Below are 24,487 nucleotides of genomic sequence, written 5' to 3'. Positions count from 1 at the left end.
AAGGGAATAACTTCTGCAGCTGTCAGGAAAGGTAGGGCTGACCACTGGGGGAGGGGATCCAATATTGTGGGTAGGGCTGAGACTCTGGTCATGGGGGATTCTATTGTTAGACATGTGGGGAAAGTGTGTGGAGGAAAGGGAACCAGGGTAGTGTGTTATTCAGGAATTAGGTTGAGGCAGATGTTGAGGAAAGTAGAAGAGGAGGAGGGAAAGGAGAAGGTGGTAGTGTTTCACGTTGGTACCAACAACGTAAGACAAGCAGGTGGAACAGGGTCATGGGAGGGAGAAAAGTTGGGGATGTGTGGGATCTGGTAAATGCAGCACGGGTGAAGTTTAAAGAAGCGGAAAATTTTATCATCGGAATACTGTGTAGGAGGGATACTGACTGGAAGGGGATTGGGAATTTAAATAAGTCTATAGAGTGTGTATGTGAGAAACTGGGAGTGAGATTTCTAGATCCTAATGGGTGGGTAGGAGATAGGGATCTGCGCTCAGAATGCCTTCACTTAAACTGCAATGCTACGTATAAGTTAGGAAATTTGTTTAGAAGGGTTATAGTGAGGTACATTTGGGGAAATGGGGTGGTCTACGGAGCAGTGATAAGGGGACAGGGATCTGGGAGTCAAGTAGGGATGACATAAAAATGTTAGTATTGAACCGTAGAAATATTGTAAAGAAAGGAATAGAATTAAGTAATTTAATACATATTGTAATAGGAGTTGAATCATGGCTGAGTAATGATATAATGGATGCAGATATATTCTCACGGAATTGGAGTGTATATCGTAGAGTGAGTATAGGAATGGTAGGAGAGGGAGTATTCATTTTGGTGAAAGAAGAATTTGTAAGCTACGAAAATGTTAAAGATGATAAACATGAAATTCTATGTGTAAGGTTCATTTCTAAAGATAATAGGCAACTTGATGTCTTTGGAGTGTACAGACCGGGAAACGGTAGCGTTGACACTGATTCAGAATTATTTGATAAGATAATCAGCTATGTGAGAAACGATATGGAAAGGAATGTGATTGTGGCTGGAGATCTGAATTTACCAAATGTCAATTGGGAAGGTAATGCGAACGACAGGAAATAACAAACCAACAAATGGCAAGTAAGTTAATATGGGAAGGACTGCTGATTCAGAAAGTGATGGAACCAACTAGAGGGAAGAATATTCTGGACATGGTGCTGGTAAAACCAGATGAGCTCTATAAAGAAAAAGTAATAGATGGTATTAGTGATCACAAAGCAGTTTTTGTCGTAGTTAAAAATAAATGTGATAGAAAGAAAGGTCTTAAAAGTAGGAATAGAAAGAAAGGTCTTAAAAGTAGGACTATTAGGCTGATAAAACAGGCACGAGGGAGATTTTAACAAGTAACTATGATCATTGGAAAACGTTAAATAAAAAAGTAAACTGACTCTGAGATGGTTTTAAAACAATTGTTGAGGAATGTGAAAACAGGTTTGTACCCTTTAAAGGTGGTAAGGAATGGTAAAACCCACTATATTATTACAGAGAAGTAAAGAGACTAAGAAGGAGGGGCGGATTGGAAAGAAATAGTTAGAATTGGCTGTGGAAGTAAGAAATTGAAGGAACTTACTAGGAAATCGATTCTAGCAAAGAAGTCAGCTAAGGATAACATGAAGGCAAGCATAATTGGCAGTCATACAAATTTAAATGAAAATTGGAAGGGTATGTATGTGTACTTTAAGGCAGAAACAGGTTCCAAGAAGGATAATCCAGGTATCATTAATGAACAAAGGGAGTGTGTTTGCGAGGATCTTCAAAAGGCGGAAGTATTCAGTCAGCAGTATGTAAGGATTGTTGGTTCAAGGATATTGTCCAAATAGAGGAGGTGACTAATACAAAAAAAGTATTAAAATTTACTCAAGATAACGACATTTACCATAAGATGCAAAAGTTGACAACTAGTAAAGCATCTGGAATTGATAAGAGTTCTGGGGATATACTAAAGACAATGGTTAGGGATATAGTACCATATCTGTAGTACTTATTTGATTATTGTTTACATGAAGGAGCTATACCAAATGAATGGAGAGCACCTGTGTATACAAAGGAAAGGGTGATAGACATAAAGCTAAAAATTACAGGCCAGTCAGTTTGACATGAATTGAATGTAAGCTTTGGGAAAGCATTCTTTCTGATTATATTAGACATGTTTGCGAAATTAATAGCTGGTTCGATAGAAGGCAGTTTGGGTTTAGGAAAGGTTAATCCACTGATGCTCAACTTGTAGGATTCCAGAAAGATATGGCAGATATCTTGGATTCAGGTGGTCAAATGGACTGTGTCGCGATTGACTTGTCGAAGGCATTTGATAGGGTGGATCGTGGGAGACTACTGGCAAAAATGAGCGTAATTGGACTAGACAAAAGAGTGACTGAATGTGTTGCTATATTTCTAGAAAGTAGATCTCGGAGAATTAGAGTAGGTGAAGCTCTATCTGACCCTGTAATAATTAAGAGGGAAATTCCTCAAGGCAGTATTATTGGACCATTATGTTTTCTTATATATATATAAATGATATGAGTAAAGAAGTGGAAGCAGAGATAAGGCTTTTTGTAGATGGTTTTATTCTGTATAGAGTAATAAATAAGCTACAAGATTGTGAGGAACTGCAAAATGACCTCGACGATGTTGTGAGATGGACAGCAGGCAATGGTATGGTAATAAACGGGGTTAAAAGTCAGGTTGTAAGTTTCACAAATAGGAAAAGTCCTCTCACTTTAATTACTGCGTTGATGGGGTGGAAGTTCCTTATGGATCATTGTAATTACCTAGGTGTTAATGTAAGGAAAGAAAATATCTTCACTTGGGCAATCACATAAATGGGATTGTAAATAAAGGATACAGATCTCTGCACATGGTTATGAGGGTGTTTAGGGGATGTAAGGATGTAAAGAAGAGGGCATACAGGTCTCTGGTAAGACCCCAAATAGAGTATGGTTCCAGTACATGGGACCCTCCCCAGGATTACTTGATTCAAGAACTGGAAAAAATCCAAAGAAAATCAACTCAATTTGTTCTGGGTAATTACCCAACAAAAGAGTAGGGTTACAGAAATGTTGCAAAGGTTGGGCTCGGAAGACTTGGGGGGGAGTGGGTGGGGAAGGAGACGAGGTGTTTGACTAAGTGGTATGAGAGTTGTTACTTGTAAGTGGTATCTTCCAAGCTGTCAGAGGAGAGAATACGTGGAATGACATTAGTAGACAAGTACGTTTGAGTGGTGTCTTTAAAAGTAGGAAAGATCACAGTATGAAGATAAAGTTGGAATTCAAGAGGACAAATTGGGGTAAATATTTGTTTATAGGAAGGGGAGTTTGGGATTGGAATAACTTACCAAGGGAGATGTTCAATAAATTTCCAATTTCTTTGAAATCATTTAAGAAAAGGCTGGGAAATTCACGGATAGGTAATCTGCCACCTGGGTGACTGCCTTAAATGCAGATCAGTAGTGATTGATAGGGGTAATGTTTTTATGTTAATATATAATCTTCATAAGTTTTCCTGTCTGTTGAACGTAATGGACCAGGCAAGTTGTCCATGCGGTTAGGAGCGCACAGCTGTGAGCTTGCATTCGGGAGATAGTGGGTTTGAACCCCAATGTCAGCAGCCCTGAAGATGGTTTTTTGTTGTTTCCCATTTTTGCACTTTGCAAATGCAGGGGCTGTACCTTAATTAAGATCATGGCCATTTCCTTCCCCCTCCTAGCCGTTTCCTATCCCATCATTGCTATAAGACCTGTCTGTGCTGGTGCGATGTAAAGCAGATTGTTAAAAAGAAACTAGTGCGGGATTAATAAATTCTAGATAACACCTGAAAAATAAAACATTTACGGTAATCAATAACAGATTGACATATTTCATTCTTGAAGGAACATCATCAGATTCCATCAAATCACAAAGGGATTTTTTTAAAGAATGGATGAGTATAATGAACAAGTGTAAAAAAGGTCAAAAATCTATGTTCATTGTCTTATTTGAACTTATCCTAATTTTTGAACCTAATGTGTTGGCATTACGTATGAATGACAACATTAATTTTAAGGTCCAGGCATGATCTGATAAGAGCCCAAACAAGAAGCATACTAAGGAACTGCTGGAACTCAGCAGGGAGAATATAAGATGTGTAGTAGGACTGCTGACTGGATACTGCTATCTTAAAAAGCACTTAAATAGAATTGGAGTAATATGAGACAATGTATGTAGGAAGTGTACGATGTGGAAGAATCAGCTGAACTTATGCTCTTTGAATGTGAGGCGCAGGGAAGAATCAGAATCTCCACACTGGGATTACGTGGAGAAGAGAGAAGAAACATCCAAGAAGATCCAATAAGGAGGACCTGCAACTTTGTGAAGGGAGCAGGTATTACTAGGTGGGGATGAAGGAAAACACATGGTAGCAAAATATCTTCAAGGTCAAAGTTAAAAGGAACGTTTTAAAGAGATCCCATGAATAAAGGAAGAAGAAGGTCCATACATCTCCTTAACCTGACTGCTTACTACCATGTCAGAATTGGAGCGGTTTAATTGATGAGTGTTCCTTGTTAACTAACTTAAGATTTCTGATTGGTGTTTACTTCAAATGGGCCTATAGCTCAGATCCTAGCCAACTGAGCATGAAGGGCAAGGCCACCGTGGGAGAGCATCGAATGCAAAATAAGAAGTTGCTAGGTTTGGTTCCTATCAGAATGAGTTGACCCATTTCTTTTCTGTACTTTGTCTCTTTGGCATGTGGTACAATTTGATTGTAAAAGCTAAATATTCAATATGAATGGCTTGCAGTGGGCAGCTAGCACTTTCTTAAGTTGTACTGACTGTACAATAGAACAAGATCGGCAAGGTTACTGTGGCTCAATGGTAGAGCTTGCGAATGGAAATCTGAAGGTTGTGAGTTGGGTTCCCACCAGTGTCTGGTTGGCCAGGTTTGTGTTGTGCATAATACCTTCTTGGCATATACTATATCTGTGCACTGGTGGTAAAGGTTACTAGGTCCATTTTTGATATTGTCTTATTGTATTTTTCACACTCGTTTCTGGGGTGCAAGACACTACTGCAGTGATAAGCTTTTTAGCCAGTAGGAAACTGTGGTAAAAAGCACTAAATGGACCTTGTATCCCTTTTCACATTTTTGCCAACAAAATGCCATTCATTTTACAGAGGCCTACTACAAACAAATATTGTAGAAGACATTCCAGTTGAAGATCATGAACATTGCAGTGTTATTTTTGTCTAATGTGTCATTAAGCATTAACATCAGGAATAATCAAATGGCAGAGGTGTTACAGTTCAGTTGTTAAGCATTCTATTGTCCACTTCCTTTTGTGTACTTTTGCAATTTTTAAAAACTTAAATAATAATATTTTAGATGATTATTACTATACTTCAAGTATTGTATTTTGTGGCTTGTGCATCTATTCTTTTTTTTAATGATTTTATTTTTTAGTTTCTTCAGTTGTCCATTTTTACATTGCCTTTCATTGTAAAGCATGTTTCTGTATCTGATTTCATTATGTCTTCTTCAGTTGTAGAACATAACAAAATGAGTGATTAGACTACGCAGTTTGTGTCACGTAGTTGTCAGCTTGCATTTGGAAGAGGGTTTGAATCCCATTGTCGGCAGTCCTGAAGATGGTTGCCCATAGTTTACTATTTTCACACCAGGCAAATGCTGAGGCTGTGCCTTAATTAAGGCTATGGTTGCTTCCTTCTCAATCTTAGCCCCTTCTTATCCCATTGTTGCCATAAGGCCTGTCTGTGCTGTTGTGGCATAAAACAAATTATAAAGAATAAATTGAAAAGAGGGTCCATCTTTTCACCATCTTTTCAATACAATATATCAGGTAAATGATATTACGTAAGTCTTGGGACTAGTTTCAGGCACTCAGTGGTCATTTTCAGCCAAATAAAAATTAAACAGATTATGTGGTAACTAAAACATATGTATAACAAAGACAATGTTGCAGGAATAATTATAGCATTAAACTACATATAATAACAAAATTTATGGTTATGATCTTCTTGTCATGATATGATGTCTTAAAGTTCACTTACGACCTCAGGCAAAGAAGTAAATCTGGAAATGATAGCCAGAATTAGGAATGAATAAACATACATAAAATAAATTTGTTGTTGTTTGTTTGTCCAACCCTTATCACTTTTCCCTACGGGGTTGGGTATGAAGTGAGAAGAGTCTTGTGGTGGGTTTTTATGAATATAAACACAGTTTTACATCGATAGAAAGGGACTTAACCATTCTACGAACGCTAAACAAAGGCAAATTAATGAATATTCTTGAAAATATCTATATTGAAATTGATCAGAAACGAAATCCCAACCAGAATGTTAATGAAATCCGGAAAATATAAATATATTATTAGAAGAGGCTACTAAATTAGACTCATCTAGAAAAACCATCAAAAAGGATCCCAAGAAACAACCAACACACCTCCTTCCGATTAGCTCCACCCTACACAATAGTCCCCCTACTTTTCCTTCCGTTTCCCCTAGCCTATCACAGCGCCACTCCTCAGTTAGCTCCACCCTACACAACATTTCACCCGCTCTCCTCACGTCACTTACCCCTCCTTCTGATACTCCCCGCCCACCGCAAGTGCCTTACATACGTACACAGGACTCAGTCAGTTAACAACACGACATAAGGGAGGACGTCAAATATGACACGACTGACTATAAGGTAATCAACTCCATTATCGTTCATTTTCGCGAACATACATTTTTAACAAGGTTTTCTCCTTAAAATATCCTCTATTTTACTCATTCTTTTCTTGTTTCAGACTCATTTTAAAAATCTAACCACAACTCAACTTCAACTACGGTTGTTTTATCAAGAGTTTCCCCGATAAATATACGTCAAGAAAATCTTCTATTTCTCCAATTTATCTTCAAGATTAACAAAATGTACACATCTCCAACATAAAGAAGAACCTTATCGCCGATTTTACTTCGTCACTTGAACACTGACTTGTTGAATTTTTAACCAACATGAATGAACTTTATTTCATCATCATAATTATATGTTTTAATCTTCGTGCCATTTTGTCATATCTTTTAGTTTTTGTATCATCATAACATCAATGTGTTTTAATTGTCTTGCCATTTTGTCAAATTTTAGCTGAAGATGTTCCATAATTGGAACGAAACATGTACTAGAGATTAAGATGGTTTATATTATGTAATTAATAAACCTATTATACAAAAATTGATAAGTATTGGCAGGTGGGAACCTCTCATAACTTAACCTCAGTTGTGTTGAGCCAATACGGGATAAATATGAGATTTATAAGCTTCAGGATGTATTCCTTCAAAACCTGGTGCCTTACCAACTTTCATGTCCTTTAATGCTGTATCAACCTCATCAATCGTGAAGGCTTCAGAGTACTCGGAAGAGGTTGGAGAGGTACGTTTAAGCATCCTTAGGTTCTTTTTTACAGTTTTTGTATGTTTTTTATCTTTAGTAACCCTTGAAGTTAGAACAATATGGGAGGCTATTTTGTTTGGTGAGATAGTTGACTTCTCTCTACCTCCTGTTGAGCTTCCTCCAAGTTTTCTCAGTAGGCTCCAGGCTTCTCTACTGGAATGAGAGAAATCCAAGTTACTAACTGTTTCTGTCCATTTCTGTCTACGATTTTCATCCAGACTCCGAAATAACTCCTCACCAGTCGTATGGGCACCTGTTTCAAGAAAATCTTTGTATAGGGCATCGCTCTGTTCACTCCATCCAGGAACGTATTCTTTCCTGTAGCCTCTTGGGATGTGCTTTTTGGCTACAGATTTCACAAGCCCTACAAATCTCTGATAATTATCGCTGGTTGCCAGAATCCATCTGATGCATTTGTCCAGCTCTTCAGAGAATTTCGTCCAGTTTGCCTTTTAAAAGTTCCAGCGTGGGCGTGGGAAAGATCTAATTAAGGGAACGGAGATGCCCATCTCAAGGAAGATTGGTCTGTGTTGACTATTTGGGAAGTCCCCCAAAACTTCTCTCATTATGGGTAGAGGGTTGCCAACAGAGTCACATGTGACGAAACTGAGGTCTGGGTTGGACTCTCGCTTCCAAGCAGCAGATCTAAACGTTCCTTTGTCTTTTGCATCAAATATAAGATGTACATTTTGGTCTTCTGACCATTCTACTAAAGCTATGCTGCAATCATCGTTTCTTGCATATTTCCAAGTTTCATGATGGCTGTTGAAGTTGCCAGCATAGATAGTTGGATGACTTGCATCTGGAAGAGCTGGGGTTGGCCAGCAGATAGCTGGAGGTTTGTAGATATTTACGATGGTTACATCTTGCAGTTTTATTGTTACAGTATGAATATTATCAATTGTACTAGATGATATGAATTCAACCTGCTCCAAGTTGTTTCGGGCATATGTAGCAATACCATATACATTGTCAAAGGTAGCACCAATAATACTATAACCATAAATCTTCCCTCTCTTGGTTAGCTCATCTTTTGTAGCAGCATGTGTTTCTTGAATGAGTACCAGATCAATGTCATTATTATGTAGCAATTTTGACAAAACATCACACTTAGATCTACTGATATCTTCAATATACAATTGGCAAATTTTAATACCATGTCCAAGCTTTCGAGTCATTTGGCTCTTAAAAGAGCCGTTGAGTGGATTACTTTGTACAGTTTGCATATTTGCTGGGAGATCTTTAGAAGATAGGTCCAGCAGCCAATGTTGTTGCTTCGTTAGCACCACCCAGGGGTCACGTGTAGGGCTACTATCTTAATTTTATTTTATTATGACTACTTAGCTGAATAAAGACATATTACCTTGCTAATTTTGGTTTCTATTTTACATGTTAGAGGGGAAAGACACCAAGCCCTGTGTATTTCTAAAAAAATAATAAAAGTCAGAATTTGAGAACATGATGTTAAAAATGTTTGTGTTAATCTATCAAAGAAATTTATGAATCTATTCATTAAAAATCATGCAACTGAAACAAACGTATAAAAAATGCATTTCTGAATTTATGATCTTCGTTGCACAAATATGTACTCAACATGACTTAATAACCTAATGGTCTACTTGAAGGAAAATACACTTGTGAACATTCAATTCGAATGGCCCATGGTGGGCAACTATAAGAACACTACAAGATATAAATTTCATATTTCTGTATTAACAGCTAATCATTTTAATAATAATTTATTGTTAAATGCTACCCTCCTATTCAATACATTACAGTACAATGTAAATTTAAAACTTAAAATTCACATTTATCAGTCTAAACATGTTTCAACCCTATTTGGGTCATCTTCAGTAGAATATTAAAATGAACATGTACAATTATTAAAACATATAAAATTGAACAAGCTATGTTGTTGCATCTGTTAAAACGTTCTTGTTAATAAGTTGTGGTGAAATCCTCAGTATGTACAAGTAACCACTTGTCAAGATATCATCTTGTGATGTTTAAATAGCTAGAAGTTTGCTAGCAGGATTAGGTGATATCTGATTAGTAGGGTTCCAAAGTTTAAGACCTAAAGAAGTACAAAATATGCAAGCAAATATGCCTTAAAAACTAGCTAAATATGACCTAAAAACTATAAAATATTGTATGAATTTTTGGGATAAGTAGAGTATCACTAACATACAGTAAACGTCTTAAGTGCCAAAACGTGATCAGCGATAATACACCAGAGACATTTAATCATACAAACTGACAGAGAGCTACAGTACATTAAAATTTTCAACATTCATTCAGTATCATAGTCTTGAGATGCAGTTCTTGCTCGGTTTTCATAAAAGAAAACAAAAAACCCCCTTAGTATTAGCATGCTTTATGATATCTGTTGGCGTTAGAAGACACTGCCTATCAGGAAGTTTATTGAGTTCATAATCGTACATACCTCTCAATCTTCTTCGTTGCCAGTATTGCACATCACAACCATGTGCATTCTCAGGCTGTAGAAAAGAAATCTCCTTCGAAGGTCGCTCAGTATTTTTTTGTACTGGGAGAAGCTCCTTTCTATGTCACATGATGTCACAGGAGCGTATTTAAACATAGTCAGTTCACTGCTGCATAGCTGTGAGTCGTTTTCGCCTAAACCAGATCCATTACCCTCTAAAATGGCACCAATTCTGCACATTGTTGCGTATCCTTCATTTGCACTCAGCACCTTACTAAGTTTGTTCTTCACCGCAACTGACACTGTACCTCTTGCTTGTTCTACTTTGGATACCATGTCCTTTACTATTCCCAAACTCTCACATAATTCTAAACCAGCTGTTTCTAGGCGAGAGATAATTTTTGATAGATCTCTATAATTTGAAGAAATATATACTAATTGTCCCAACAAATCATTGGAAAACAGTTCCTGTGCAATTTTTATTGACGATGCCTCACTGCTGTCAAAAGTAAAAACAATTTCTTGCGCAGTTTCTTAAGTGTTCACAGTAGTACTCTACTGTGTTAAGTCATGTTCCCCATCGGGTGAGCACTGGCTGAGGAGGAAGAGGAAGCGAAGGCGCATGATCTTCGAATTTTGCCACCCTCAGTGGAGCCTTCACAAATATTTTCTTGACGTTTGATATTAACCGGTTAACATCAGGAAAATTCTGCCGTATTTCTTCAGTAACTCTGTGCAATCCGTGAGCAAGACACATTAAATGGACCATTTTTGGGTAAAATACCTTAAGTCCCCTTGCTGCTTTCACCATCGGTGCAGCATTGGTTAGTAACAGCATGATTCGTTCTTGCTTAACTTCGTCATCCCACAAAAGCTTCGTGGCATTGTCAAAAAGTATTGCAATTGTGGAATGGTTAGCTGCATCTAGAACCTCAGAATAAAGAAAACATACATCGCCCGGATGATCCACGTGAAGCGTGCCAGTTATAACATTCACAACATACCTACCACAAACATCCGTAGTTTCATCAACGGATACCCAGACACTATTGTTGCCTGCACTAATTCTAATTTTTCAAAGTGCATCTTCATAACAGGAGGGCAAATAACTTTTTCGCTATGTTGCCTCGTCTGGGATCGACTGTGTTGTGCATTTAGTTAAGAATTTTTGGAAGTGTTTGTTGTTCACTTTGTTAAGCGGAATATTGGTAGATACCAACATTTCGCACAGGTCTTTTGAGAAATTGGAAATTTTGGTTGATGAAGATTTCTCTGTATCAAACAAAAGAGCCTGCCGCTCTGTTTGGAAGAATTTTGATTCGTACAGCTTTTATGCTTAGCCATAGTGCAGTGCTGTTGCACATTAAATCGCTTTATCACCGCTACCTTAACTTCACACGCTTTACAAAAAAGAATTGTTCCGTCGGTACTGAACATCTCTTTACCAAACTCTTTCACATACTTTCCTAACTTTACAGCTTCTCTACACTTCACTTCCGGCATGATGGGATTCACTGCACTACTACAAGTGTGACCAATCTGTTGAAATCCGTTGGTAGTGAAAGAGCAAGGAAGAACTGGGTGAGATATAACATGGCATTTCCTTGTTTGCTAATTGCTTCTGAGCTAAATATATCTACTGGAGTGACATCCTATTGAAAGGCGGAAACACACTATCGTCCTGTTCCGTGACCTCACATGTACAGTGTCGCAATCTAACTTGTCCAGAAAGATGTGCTAAAAGATGTCCTTAGAGGAGCGCCTTCTTGAAATTAGGTCTCCTAAACCTGCTGCCTGCCTGTTCTGGGAAAAGAAAGAAAAATATATCTACTACACTAATCGGAAATCCTGTGTTTGAAACTCGACGCAGATAACACGTACCTTGTTAACGATGCCTCAATTTAAACAAAAATGCTGAAATTATAACCAAATATGACCTTATATCATTAAAGTGAGCAAAATATGACCAAAACAATAAAAGTGGCTGAAATATGCATTTATAGGCAACATCAAATTGCATTAAATGTGGTCAGGGACACATCATTCAAACTTATTTTTCAGATTTCAGGTAAAATGAGCTCAGGAAAAAAATATGACTTTTCCTTAACATCCGAACCTTACTGATTAGCATTCAGTGTTTCACGATTAGGTTAGCTGCCAATAACGCATGGCCCCCGCCCTCAACCAATGATGACTCTACCTTTTACGTTTTCGGTTCTCCTTTGTATTCCTTCAAGTTCATTGCCGCCCCTCCTTCTGTCTCCCTCAAGGCTTCAAGGAAGCGGCAGTGCAATAAACCGGATTATTGTGTACATGACCACATTGGGCATTGGGAGCCATTTTTATCACTGTGATATTTGTTGCTATTAAACTCCTTATTGGCAGCTAGCCTAATCATGAAACATTGAATACTGATCAGATATCACCTAATCCTGTTAGCAAACTTCTAGCTGTTTAAACATTAAAAGGTGATATCTTGACAAGTGGTTATTTGTGCATACTGAGGATTTCACAACAACCTTTTTTTTTTTTCCCTATTTTGCTTTACGTTGCATTGACACAGATAGGTCTTATGGCGATGATGTGGGAGGAAAGGCCTAGGAATGGGAAGGAAGCGGCCATGGCCTTAATTAAGGTACAGCCCCAGCATTTGCCTGGTGTGAAAATGGGAAACCACGGAAAACCATCTTTAGGGTTGCCGACAGTGGGGTTCGAACCCACTATCTCCCGAATGCGAGCTCACAGCTGCGCGCTCCTAACCGCATGGCCAACTCGCTCGGTTCACCACAACTTACTAAGTGTATGTACTCATTCATAGTAAGAACATTTTAACAGATACAATAACATAGTTTGTTCATTTCTAAGTGTTTTGATTATTGTACATGTTAATTTTAGTATTTTACTGAAGATGACGCAAACAGGGTCGAAACATGTTTGGACATAATAAATGTGAATTTTAAGTTTTAAATTTACATTGTACTGTAATGTATTGAATAGGATGGTAGCATTTGACAATAAATGATTATTAAAGTATAATAGCGTTCTCTACAGTTGTACTACGTATGATCCCAGCCAAAAGAACAGGAATGGCAAGGGCATCATAGCTTAATGGTAGAGCAGTGGATGTGGATTCAGTTTCCACCGGTGTCTATGCTTAACATTCCTTTGTCATGTATTATATATGTATTCAACACAACCTAATATGCTGAAAGTTTATTTCCACTCGAAGATCCACGGTAACTTTTCTTTCTAGGCCAAAAGGGATTTGCAACTGGTGAGAAACATTTATACAATTGATGTGGAATACCCACTAATGTTTATGAGTTGATGGTTAGACTTTGATTCTTTCTTGTTGTTGGTAACACTTGTTTCCTTTATTGTGCAGGTTTTCTCAGTGCGTGTGCGGGATAAAGGCCCAGACTATCGTGGATTTGTACAACTACCAGTGATACAGAATGGCTTAGATGGAGATCAAGGCTTGGACAGTGAAGTGGCACTTATCACCCACACATCTGCCCTCTGTTTTGTGGACACTTGTCAGAGATCTTTTGATGCCAGTGTGCTCAAATGCCACGTAGGTATTATGCATCTGTATTTTTTTAAATATTCTTTTTGATTGAACTTATTTATTATTGAAATTTTGTGTGGCTATTACAGTAATATGATTCAAACAAAGTTGCTATGTATTACTTATGGAGTTCACATAAATATAACAAATTACTGACATTTCGAGCAGTCGTGTTTTGAGGAATTTTCTACTGTAGGCATACACATTTCTATTAGAAATATAAAAAGTATGTATTCAATGAAGAGAACAGCAGATCTAGAGGCCATCCATCCATTCATATCATCAGAAGTATAGTAAAACTTTGTGTTAACATTGATGCTTTCACGGCCCATACTTGTAGACATGATATGGGCTTTTGGGCTTATGCTATGTCGAGAAAACAAGGTGAAACGCTTCATGTTTCAGAGAGCTTTGCTCCACGTCTTCAGAAGAAAATCTCGACTGTTCCCGAGGAAGTCTTCTAAATAAAAAATAAAGCATACCACACATCACTACAGCTTCAACGTTAAAACAATCCTAAATTCAAATCCTCTTTATTGTAGAAGACTTCCTCGGGAACAGTTGAGATTTTCTTCTGAAGACGCGGAGCAAAGTTCTCTGTGAAACGTAAAGAGTTTCACCTTTTGACACGGCATAAGCCCAAAAGCCCATATCATGTCTGTAGTAAAACGTTGTTAAGACGTTTATGCTCGGGAGAAGAAAAGAGAGTGTGTTAAACAAGAAGGCATACAATTGAATACTCGATTAAAAACTTACCCGACTGTTATATGGAACCACTGCATAATATTTTTTTACATGTGCTGGGCTGAGTGGCTCAGGCAGTTGAGGCGCTGGCCTTCTGACCCCAACTTGGCAGGTTCGATTCTGACTCAGTCCGGTGGTATTTGGAGGTGTTTAAATACGACAGCCTCATGTTGGTCGATTTACTGGCACGTTAGATATGTGCATTTACGTCATGTATGTGGTGGTGATTGTTTTAAGAGGAAGTATAACTGGGCAACCTACAGTGAAAGCTTTGTGTACCATTTCTGAAGATGAGAGGAGAGTATTTAGTGGCGTGAAAAACACGAGAGAACAAATATAGAAATCTTTTCCTCTGGAGATTACAAATAAACAACAGAGTATTACAACATCGTAAGCCTGACAGACAAGACCGAAGAGCTGATAGAGTTCATGAAAGAGAAGGACATAGCCAATCTTGGTCTTAGTGAAACAAAATAGAGAATAGGAGGGGAAGGAAAACTGAAGGAAGGGTACAGGCTGTTTTACAGTTTAGGACACGATGCAGTAAGCAGAGGAAGAATGATCATTAGAAAGGGGAATGTCCTGGAATATGTGGAGGAGGTGAAAAAGATCATTGACAGAATGATCATAGCAAGGATACAGTTTGAGACAAGAACACAAAATCTGTTCCAAGTATATGTTCCACAAACTGAAATGAAGAAGAGAATACAGAACAGTATCTTCAAGAAATGAAGAAATACATTGAAGACAAGAAAGTAATAATGGGAGATCTGAATACACAAGTGAAAAGAGACTGGAAAGAGAAGAGATTCTGGGGCCATATGGATATGGCAACAAGAATCAAGAAGGGGATACATTAATGGACTTTTGCCAGAGGAACCAACTAATAATAAGGAAACACATGGTTCAGGAAGAAAAAGAAGTCCACAGATTACCAGGTGTGGATGGGGAGACAGAAGAATGAAAACATTGATTGATTGCATATTAGTGGAAAAAGGACATTGGAAATGTAGATGTTACAGCTATGAGCAGTGATAGCAAAATTGAAAGTAGGCAAGAGAAAGAAAGATTAGGGTCTGGAGATTGAAGGAGAAAGAGGTTAAAGAAGAGTTCAGGAAAGAATTACAAAAACTGATACCAAGGAAATGTTCAACAGGAATTAAATAATTTTAAGAGTACATTTGTGAGGTGTACAGAGAAAATATGTGGCTGAACATCAGGAAAGATAATAGAGAAAGAGACAGCATAGTAGAATGATAGAGTGAAAGATAAAGTAAAGAAAAAGAAGAAAACTTGGAAGGAATGGAAAACACAAAAGACTGAAGAGAGTAGAGCCAAAGAGTTAAAAAAAAAAAACAGTAACCAAGGAAACATTCACCCAAGAAGTAAAGGAAGATTTGAACTGTGGGAAAAAAAATTGTTATTTGGAATTATAAGAAGTTGTGGGAATGAAATGAACTCAGGGTTTGTGAAGAGTAAAGAAGGAATAATACTGACAAAACTAGAAGAGATAATGACCAGATGGAAAGAATGTTTCAGTGAACTGCTGAATGTGGAGAAGGTATCCACGCTGCAGGTATAGAAGAAATAACAGAGAAGGAATCAGACATTATAATGACAGTAGTGGAATGGGCAGTTAAAAAGATGAAGATGGGAAAAGCTGTGGGAATACATGAAGTTGTTGTTATTGTTTGAGTCATCAGTCCACAGACTGGTTTGATGCAGTTCTCCATGCTACCCTATCCTGTGCTAACCTTTTCATTTTTACGTAACTACTGCATCCTACATCTGCTCTAATCTGCTCGTCATATTCATACCTTGGTGTACCCCTACCGTTCTTATCACCTGCACTTCCTTCAAAAACCAACTGAACAAGTCCTGGGTGTCTTTAGATGTGTCCTATCATTCTATCTCTCCTTCTAGTCAAATTTAACCAAATCGATCTCCTCTCGCCAATTCGATATAGTATCTCTTCATTTGTGATTCAATCTATCCATCTAACCTTCAGCATTCTTCTGTAACACCACATTTCAAAAGCTTCTATTCTCTTTCTTTCTGAGCTAGTTATCGTCCATGTTTCACTTCCAAACAATGCCACGCTCCACACGAAAGTCTTCAAAAACATCTTTCTAATTCCTATATCAATGTTTGAAGTGACCAAATTTCTTTTCTTAAGAAAGCTCTTCCTTGCTTGTGCTAATCTGCATTTTATGTCCTCCTACTACCCAAGTAACAATATTCATCTACTTCCTTTAAGACTTCATTTCCTAATTTAATATTTCCTGCATCACCTGCCTTTGTTCAACTGCACTCCATTACTTTTGTTTTGGACTTATTTATTTTCATCTTGTACTCCTTACCCAAGACTTCGTCCATACCATTCAGCAGCTTCTCAAGATTTCTGCAGTCTCAGATAAAATAACAATATCATCGGCAAATCTCAAGGTTTTGATTTCCTCTCCTTAGATTGTGATTCCCTTTCCAAATTTCTCTTTGATTTCCTTTACTGCCTGTTCTATGTAAACATTGAAAAGGAGGGGGAACAAACTGCAGCCTTGCCTCACTCCTTTCTGGATTGCTGCTTCTTTTTCAAAGCCCTCGATTCTTATCAATGCAGACTGATTTTTATACAGATTGTAGATGTTTCTTCGTTCTCGGTGTCTGATCCCGATCACCTTCAGAATCATAAATAGCTTGGTCCAGTCAACATTATCGAATGCCTTTTCTAGATCTACGAATGCCATATACGTGGATTTGTCCTTCTTGATTCGATCCTCTAAGATCAGACGTAAAGTCAGGATTGCTTCACGTGTTCCTACATTTCTTCTGAAGCCAAATTGATCTTCTCCCAGCTAAGCTTCAACTTGTTTTTTCATTCTTCTGTAAATAATGCGTGTTAAAATTTTGCAGGCATAAGATACTAAACTAATGGTGCGATAGTTTTCACACCTGTCAGCACCGGCTTTCTTGGGAATAGGTATAACAACATTCTGCCGAAAATCGGATGGGACTTCTCCTGTCTCATACATTTTACATGCTAAATGGAATAGCCTTGCCATGCTCGTTTCTCCTAAGGCAGTCAGTAATTCAGAGGGAATGTCATCAATTCCAGGTGCCTTGTTCCTATTTAGGTCGTTCACAGCTCTGTCAAACTCTGACCTCAAAATTGTGTCTCCCATTTCATCAGCATCAACAGCCTCTTCTTGTTCCAGAACCAAATTATCTACATCTTCACCTTGATACAACTGTTGGATATGTTCCTGCCATCTTTCTGCTTTGTCTTGTTTCCCTAGAAGTGGCTTTCCATCTGAGCTCTTAATATTCGTACACCTAGATTTAATTTCTCCGAAGATATCCTTGATTTTCCTGTATGCAGCATGAAGCTTTCCTAGGCCCACACAACCTTCGACATCTTTGCTCTTACATGTTATAATTCTCATATTTTGGTCCATATTGAAATGTAAAATGAAGTCAAATAAATATTAAAGTTTATTTATTCCACCTATTTATGTATTTGTGTATTGAATAGGTGTAATAAATAAACTTTAATATTTATTTGACCTCATCCTTGCTCTTCTTCTTCAGCCAGTCTTCCTTAGCTACCTTGCACTTTCTATCCACTTCATTCTTTAATCGCCTGTATTCTTTTCTGTCCTCTTCATTTGTAGCATTCTTGTATTTTTGTCGTTCATCAATCATCAACATTTCTTCAGCAGCCCTGCTGACTTCATTTTTCATGACTATCCATCTTTTTCTATTGTGTTTCCTTCAGCCTTTTCATTTAGTCCTTTTGCAACATGTTCCTTGAAACAATCCCTCACGCTCTTTTCTTTCAACTTGTCTAGATCCCATCTTTTTGCATTCTTTCCTTTCTTCAATTTCTTCAGCTTCAGATGGCATTTCATGACCAACAAGTTGTGGTCAGAGTCCACATCTGCTCCTGGGAAAGTTTTGCAATCCAACACCTGGTTTCTGAATCTCTGCCTAATTATAATGAAGTCTATTTGATACCCTCCAGTGTCTCCAGATCTCATCCACGTATAAAGCCGTCGTTTGTGATGTTTGAACCAAGTATTGGCAAGGACTAAATTATGATCAGTACAGAATTCAACCAGCTGACTTCCTCTTTCGTTCCTTTGTCCCAATCCGAATTCTCCTACTGTATTACCTTCCCTTGGCCTAACACTGCTTTCTATTCTCCCATCACAATTAGATTCTCGTCACCTTTTACACATTGTATTAAGTCTTCTATATTTCCTCATCATCCACTGAGCTAGTAGGCATATAAACCTGCACTATTGTGGTGTCTATCTTGACGACAGTAATTCTTTCACTGTGCTGTCGTTGTAGCTTACCCGCTGTCCTATTTTCTTATTCATTATTAAACCAACTCCTGCATTTCCTCTGTTTGCTTTTGTGTTGATAATTCGGTAGTCGCCTGACCAAAAATCCTGTTCTTCCTGCCAACGTACTTCACTTATACCAACTACATCTAACTTTAGTCTATCCATCTCCCTTTTCAGATTCTCTAATCTACCACAACGATTCAAACTTCTAACATTCCATGCTCCGACTTGCAGAATGTCAGTATCCATCTTCTTTAGGCAGCAAGGGAAGATTATAGACGAAAAAGAAAATGATATAATGATGTTTGGGGATGACGATGTTGTAACCTAGGGAGACGAGTAGGAGGTAAAAGAACAGCTGAATGTTTTGAATAGAAGATTGGGGCTTTTGATGCGCGATTTAGTCCCCACCCAGAGATCCGAATGGGGGACTAGTTTACCTCCGGAATATTTTACCCGGGAGGAAGGCATCGTCAATACATCATTCATACAGAGAGAGCTGCATGTCCTCGGGAGTTAGTTATGGCTGTAGTTTCCCGTTGCTTTCAGCCGATGTAGCTATAGAAATGTTCAAGGCTGCTGTACCAGTGGAACTCCTGTGGACTTCGGAATATTCAAGTGTGTATGGAGAGAAAAAAGTGTCCAATGATTGGGAAGACAGGGATTATTATACCAATATTCAAGAAAAGAGATATGAAAATGTGCAGTAACTACCAAGAAATCACCATCATCTCCCATGTTGCCAAGATAATAGAAAGGATATTGGAAAAAAGAATTAGAGAAGAGTCAGTTACAGGAGGAACAATTTGTATTCAGAAGTGGAAGGTCAACAGTAGAACCGATTTTCATTCTGAGACAGATCGTGGAAAAGATCTGGAAATATGGGAAGGATATAATGACTTTTATAGACTTAGAAAAGACATACAATAGCATCACCAGAACAAAAGTTTGGGGAAGCCGAACACACAGAGGCAATGGCAAGGAACACCAATAACAATGGTAAAAGCAATATATGATAACTGTTACAGGTGTGTGAAGACAACACTGGGTAGAACAGAATGGTTTTGAATTGACAATGGGCTAAAGCAAGGGAGTGTGGTTTCATCTTTGCTTTCATAATGGTGATGGATGACATCATAAAGGCAGCAAGGGAAGATTATAGACGAAAAAGAATATGATATAATGATGTTTGGGGATGACGATGTTGTAATCTAGGGAGAAGATGAGTAGGAGGTAAAAAACAGCTGAATGTTTTGAATAGAAGATTGGGGCTTTTGATGCGCAATTTAGTGATAAGAAATTATATACCACCGCCTCTCCTACCCTGCTGGCCAACATCCTGTTGGTGAAATATTTGTTCACCAATGGGACTCAAACCGGCTAATCGCGGTGTCAGATCATGTGGCCTTGATGCCATAACAATCATGGCCTCCAGGTGGATTGTTTCTAATGGTGAAGGGTGCTGACATTTGATTCACAAACCATACTTGACAGCTAGATTCAGAGAAGCAGGCTTCAATCAGTCTATTTGGGAATGACAAACTCCTGCATTGACTTCCACAAAATAGGCTGATTAATGCTTTCATATGCCTTTGATGAATATCTTCATCTATTGTCTCAATGTGAAGATATGATCAGTGGTTGAACGTCCAAGAGTAAAGCTACGTTTCCCTCTAGGCAGTAGTTTCAGAGGACTAAGTATCGGAGATGGTGAGCACTTTTTTAGCCTATCTCAAGAAGTGAGACTTCTCGGTAGTTTGCTACTTTCATGACATATCCTTTCTAAAATAATAACAACAACAACAACAACAAAAAAATAGGCACATGATTGCTTTTTCCATTCTGCTTGAATTTCATCAGTTGACCAGATTTCTGTAACAAGCTATCTCATTTCTTCTACCATTGCTTCTTCTCCATATTAAAACAGTTTCATATTGATACCCTCAACACCATACATAAGCACAGACCCAGATATAAAATTTTACTTCCAAATCTGTACATGGAAGCCCTTTCTTGAATTTCATTAAAGTGCTATGGCCATTCTGTATACAGTGAGTTATCTCTTTGTCTGATATCTAGTCAACACAAAGCCACATTCCAAGGTTTTTAAACTTATTCACTCTATTATTGAGCCACAGAGGGTTAGGCTAGCCTTGGTAAAGGTAACCTTACTCTTGTGTGATAGTCATGACTTTTGTTTTTGTGATGTTAATATTCAGACATATTTTAACAGCATTCACTTACTGTGCTAAGCTGTTGTTGGAGATAATCTAAATTATTATCTATCAGCATAATGAATGTTTTTGATGTAGATCCCATTAATTGTTTGGCTTTCTCTATATCCTCAAGTACTACTTTCTGAAAGATACTATCAGAATTCATGTTAAATAAGAGGGTGAATTAACATATCCTTACCAGATTTCTTTGCTGATATTTACTGTGTTAATCACGGTGTTATTAACTGTAATAAGAGCTGTCTGGTATGAATGCAAGGTTTCTATACAGTAGATGTCTTTTTGATGGTTCATTTCTTGTTTATCTCTTAAAAAGTTTACTCTAATCTATGTAATTAAGTGTAGTGTGGGAGTGTTTTTGGTTTTTTTGTATGTATTCATTTTCAAGCTATCACTTCCTATAGAGTACCTTAGTTAGTAAAAGAGGGTAATACTATGCATCAATGGATCTGTTTTCCAGGAGAAAACGCCTCCCTTGACTCTTACAACATGTCAGCACATTCAGGCAGCATTACGATGTTATGCTGAGGCTCAAGCTCTCACTCTTAAAAGCTCTGTCCTGTCTTCGCTTAACATCAGCAATGATATGAAACAGGTATGTTCTTCAGGAAAATAGTAAACTATTATAGTAATTTAGAAGTTCAGAAGGATTGCTTGAAGGGCTTAGTAGTTAGAATTAGTATTTAGAATGCCCTACTCTAACATGGAGTTTCAACGATGTATTGAATATTCATAACCACATTAACTTCATGTTAGGTTCTTCAACTATAGTTTGTGTAGCATACATTGAACAGCATGTTTCCCTTGGTGATATCTGCAAGAACTTTTCTTTTTGTGATTCAGAAGATGTATTGTTCTACAGATTAACAATGCTAATTGCATGTTTTCTATTGTAAAACTCTCTGAGCCTAATCTGTTATATACTTCGAGCATACAAATAGATAGAGGGGGCGCTGCCAGCAGAACGTGGTGCCAAGATACAAATCAGCTGATGTTGGGCACCTATCGTAAATTGCGCGGGCCATCGGCGTAAGCGGGGAGATTTAAAGGATTCATTGTCGACAAACCAGACCTTTTCTATGCAATTTTGATGTGTTACAAACATAAAAACCACGTATTTTCGTTTATGTGATAAGTGAATTACACCAGTCTGAAAGAATATAGCAAAAATAGTCACTTCTTGCTCTGCTTATAATTGCAGTCAGAGATTTGAAAAGGGGAGCAAGATATCTTTTCACTGAAAAGACACTGTCTTGATTTCGTACAATATCTAGGCTGCCAGGGAAAACGAGTATAAGTCAGAAAATGACTTGTACTCTTCTCCCATACATAGGATATTAACATGTTTACTTGTACCGTTGGGACCAAATGAAATATTAGGCCTTGGTACATATAGTTTAGTTATGACTTATAACTACATCGTGGACATATCTTACTTTGAACTTTTTTGACATAAGATAATCGTTTCACCTGGTAGCCTAAATTTATTTCTGGACCTCAGAGCACAGCCGTAAGTCGCGCACCATGACTACGCGGCTGAGCGTCCCGAGATAGAAAGTTTGAATCCCGGTGCTGACTGGCCATCCTTAGAGTAGTGGTTTTCCAATACTCCTTCCAGGAAAATACCAGGATGGTACCTTGTTTAAAGCCCCCCCCCCCAACCTACCTGAATCCTAGACCTTAAAAACTAGTTACACACACTAGGTTATCAGACAAATTCAACAAACACCTGAGGATAAGGGGATGATGGCCAATATGTCCCAAGCCACTCAAATGAAGTATCATCATCATTTATTTAATGTAAGATATAAATATTTGGGGAGGGGGAATAACAGTGGGTTATTGTGGGATACATTGCTGGATATCACCCTCTAAGCATAACTGATTATGTTATTAACTTATTTCAGTTTCCCTTCAGACCCCAAATTGCTGAAGAAATGGGTCATGAATATGAAGATAGAGGGTTTTCAGCCATCAAAATTTAGTAAACTTTGTTCAAAGCATTTTGAACCTAGCTGCTTCGACAAAGAGAGGTTTGGCCATCCATTTCCTCTGAGAAGATCAGTTCCAACTGTTTTTGAATTTCCAGAACACCTGAACAAACATTCCAGGCATCATAAGCCACCTAGAAGTCGAAACACCCCTTGCACTCTTCACTTCCAGTAATTGAAAGTAATGATAACTGAGCAGCATGCTCCATCCACTGAAAACATTCCCAACACTAGTTCTAACATTCCTGGCAAGTCTAAAAAAAAGAAAGCATTACATTGGTGATTTTGAAGAAAGTGACATGAATTCCCCCAAAAAGGCAAAGAGATGTCTCTTCAATGCACACAGCACAATTTGTTCTCAAAACCTACTGAAACTAAAAACAAGAATTAAGAAAATAAATAATTATTTAAATCCATTGGTGGCTCATTTACAGAAGGAACTAATGATAAATGAAAATGCTGCAGCAATGTTAAAAGTCAGTAAAACTCTTTTATACTCACTACATTTGTTTATTTTTCCAGATGTGTACCACATGCTGAAATTGGTGAGGAATTCTTTGGCTTCTTTAGGCACAATTTTTAACAGTGAAGGTAATGCCATAAAATGGACATATGTAGAAAAACTAGTGGAAATACAACTAGAAGAGGGATTAACACTTGCTACTAAGATTCGTAAGTGCCATATTAATTGGGAATCGGAAAAGATGAAAGTCAAATTAGCAGCCCAAACTTTGAGTAACAGTGTGGCTCAGTTACTCAGGTATTTGAAAAATTCAGGGTATGATTTATTTGAAGACTGTGAAGTTACAGCTGAATTTGTAGACATTTTTAATAACATATTTGACAGTTTGAACAGCAGGAATATATTACAAAAGGGATTTAAGTGTGCATTCTCTCCCAAAACAGAGTTTTTTTTATAAAGGATTTCCTCAGCAAGGCAGAATCATACATCATGCAGCTATTAACATCAAGTTTGTTAGACTCTTCTGTTCTTCACTCAAGGAAGAAGACTGGATTTCTTGGATTTTTGGTGTGCATTAGAAGTTGCCTTGGCCTCTTTAAGTATTTAGTCCTCAGTGAGCAGCATAAATTGAAATACCTGTTATTGTACAAATTCAGTCAGGACCACTTGGAGGTATTGTTCTCTGCCATTTGAAGGAGAGGTGGTGATATCAATAACCCTACTGCTGCTCAGTTTAAAGCTGCGTACCAAAGATTGCTGGTTCGCCAAGAGGTAAAAGGAGCAGATTCAAGCAACTGCATTGCCTTGGATCAAATTAATATATTGAGTGCATCTAGCTCCGAGCCCAGTTCAGATTTACAGTGTCGTGCAATTCTCACAGTATCACAGGATAGGGTTGCAGATATCCCACTAATTCCAGGTTTTGATCATGACTACTGTACTCATCCAGAATTTGAACAGTTGTCCCCATATGTGAGTGATGTGACATACCGGTATATTGCTGGATTTGTGGTGAGGAAGGTGGAATGCACTATGCTTAAGTGCTCTGAGGAGTGCCAGAGAGAACTACACAGACTACGCTTTAATCAAGGAGAAGATGTACTCTGGAGATGAGGGATTAATCGTGCCCTCCTAAGATGTGATAGTGTTGTGTAAGGTGACTGACTGAAAGTGCACTCAGAAATATCAATGTACTAAGGAGCAAAGAAGTTTGTTGAGGTCAGTGAATGGAACTTT

At 37.9% G+C, this 24,487-nt stretch overlaps 1 protein-coding gene across 4 annotated transcripts in view; it reads left to right on the top strand.

The window, feature by feature from the left end:
- LOC136877532 (uncharacterized protein C2orf42) overlaps positions 1–24,487 on the top strand; it is a 227,010-nt gene that overhangs the window by 67,059 nt on the left and 135,464 nt on the right. For all 4 annotated transcript variants that reach the window (XM_068228673.1, XM_067151653.2, XM_067151652.2 and 1 more), the window contains exons 3-4: positions 13,291–13,479; positions 21,258–21,392. In XM_068228673.1, coding sequence (XP_068084774.1) covers positions 13,291–13,479; positions 21,258–21,392 — 324 coding nt within the window. The remainder of the gene's footprint in view (positions 1–13,290; positions 13,480–21,257; positions 21,393–24,487) is intronic.

Source organism: Anabrus simplex, chromosome 7 (genome assembly GCF_040414725.1).
Source record: "Anabrus simplex isolate iqAnaSimp1 chromosome 7, ASM4041472v1, whole genome shotgun sequence".
NCBI lineage: Eukaryota > Metazoa > Arthropoda > Insecta > Orthoptera > Tettigoniidae > Anabrus > Anabrus simplex.
Note: the sequence above shows the minus strand (reverse complement) of the source record. Positions and strands in the feature narration are given on the sequence as shown.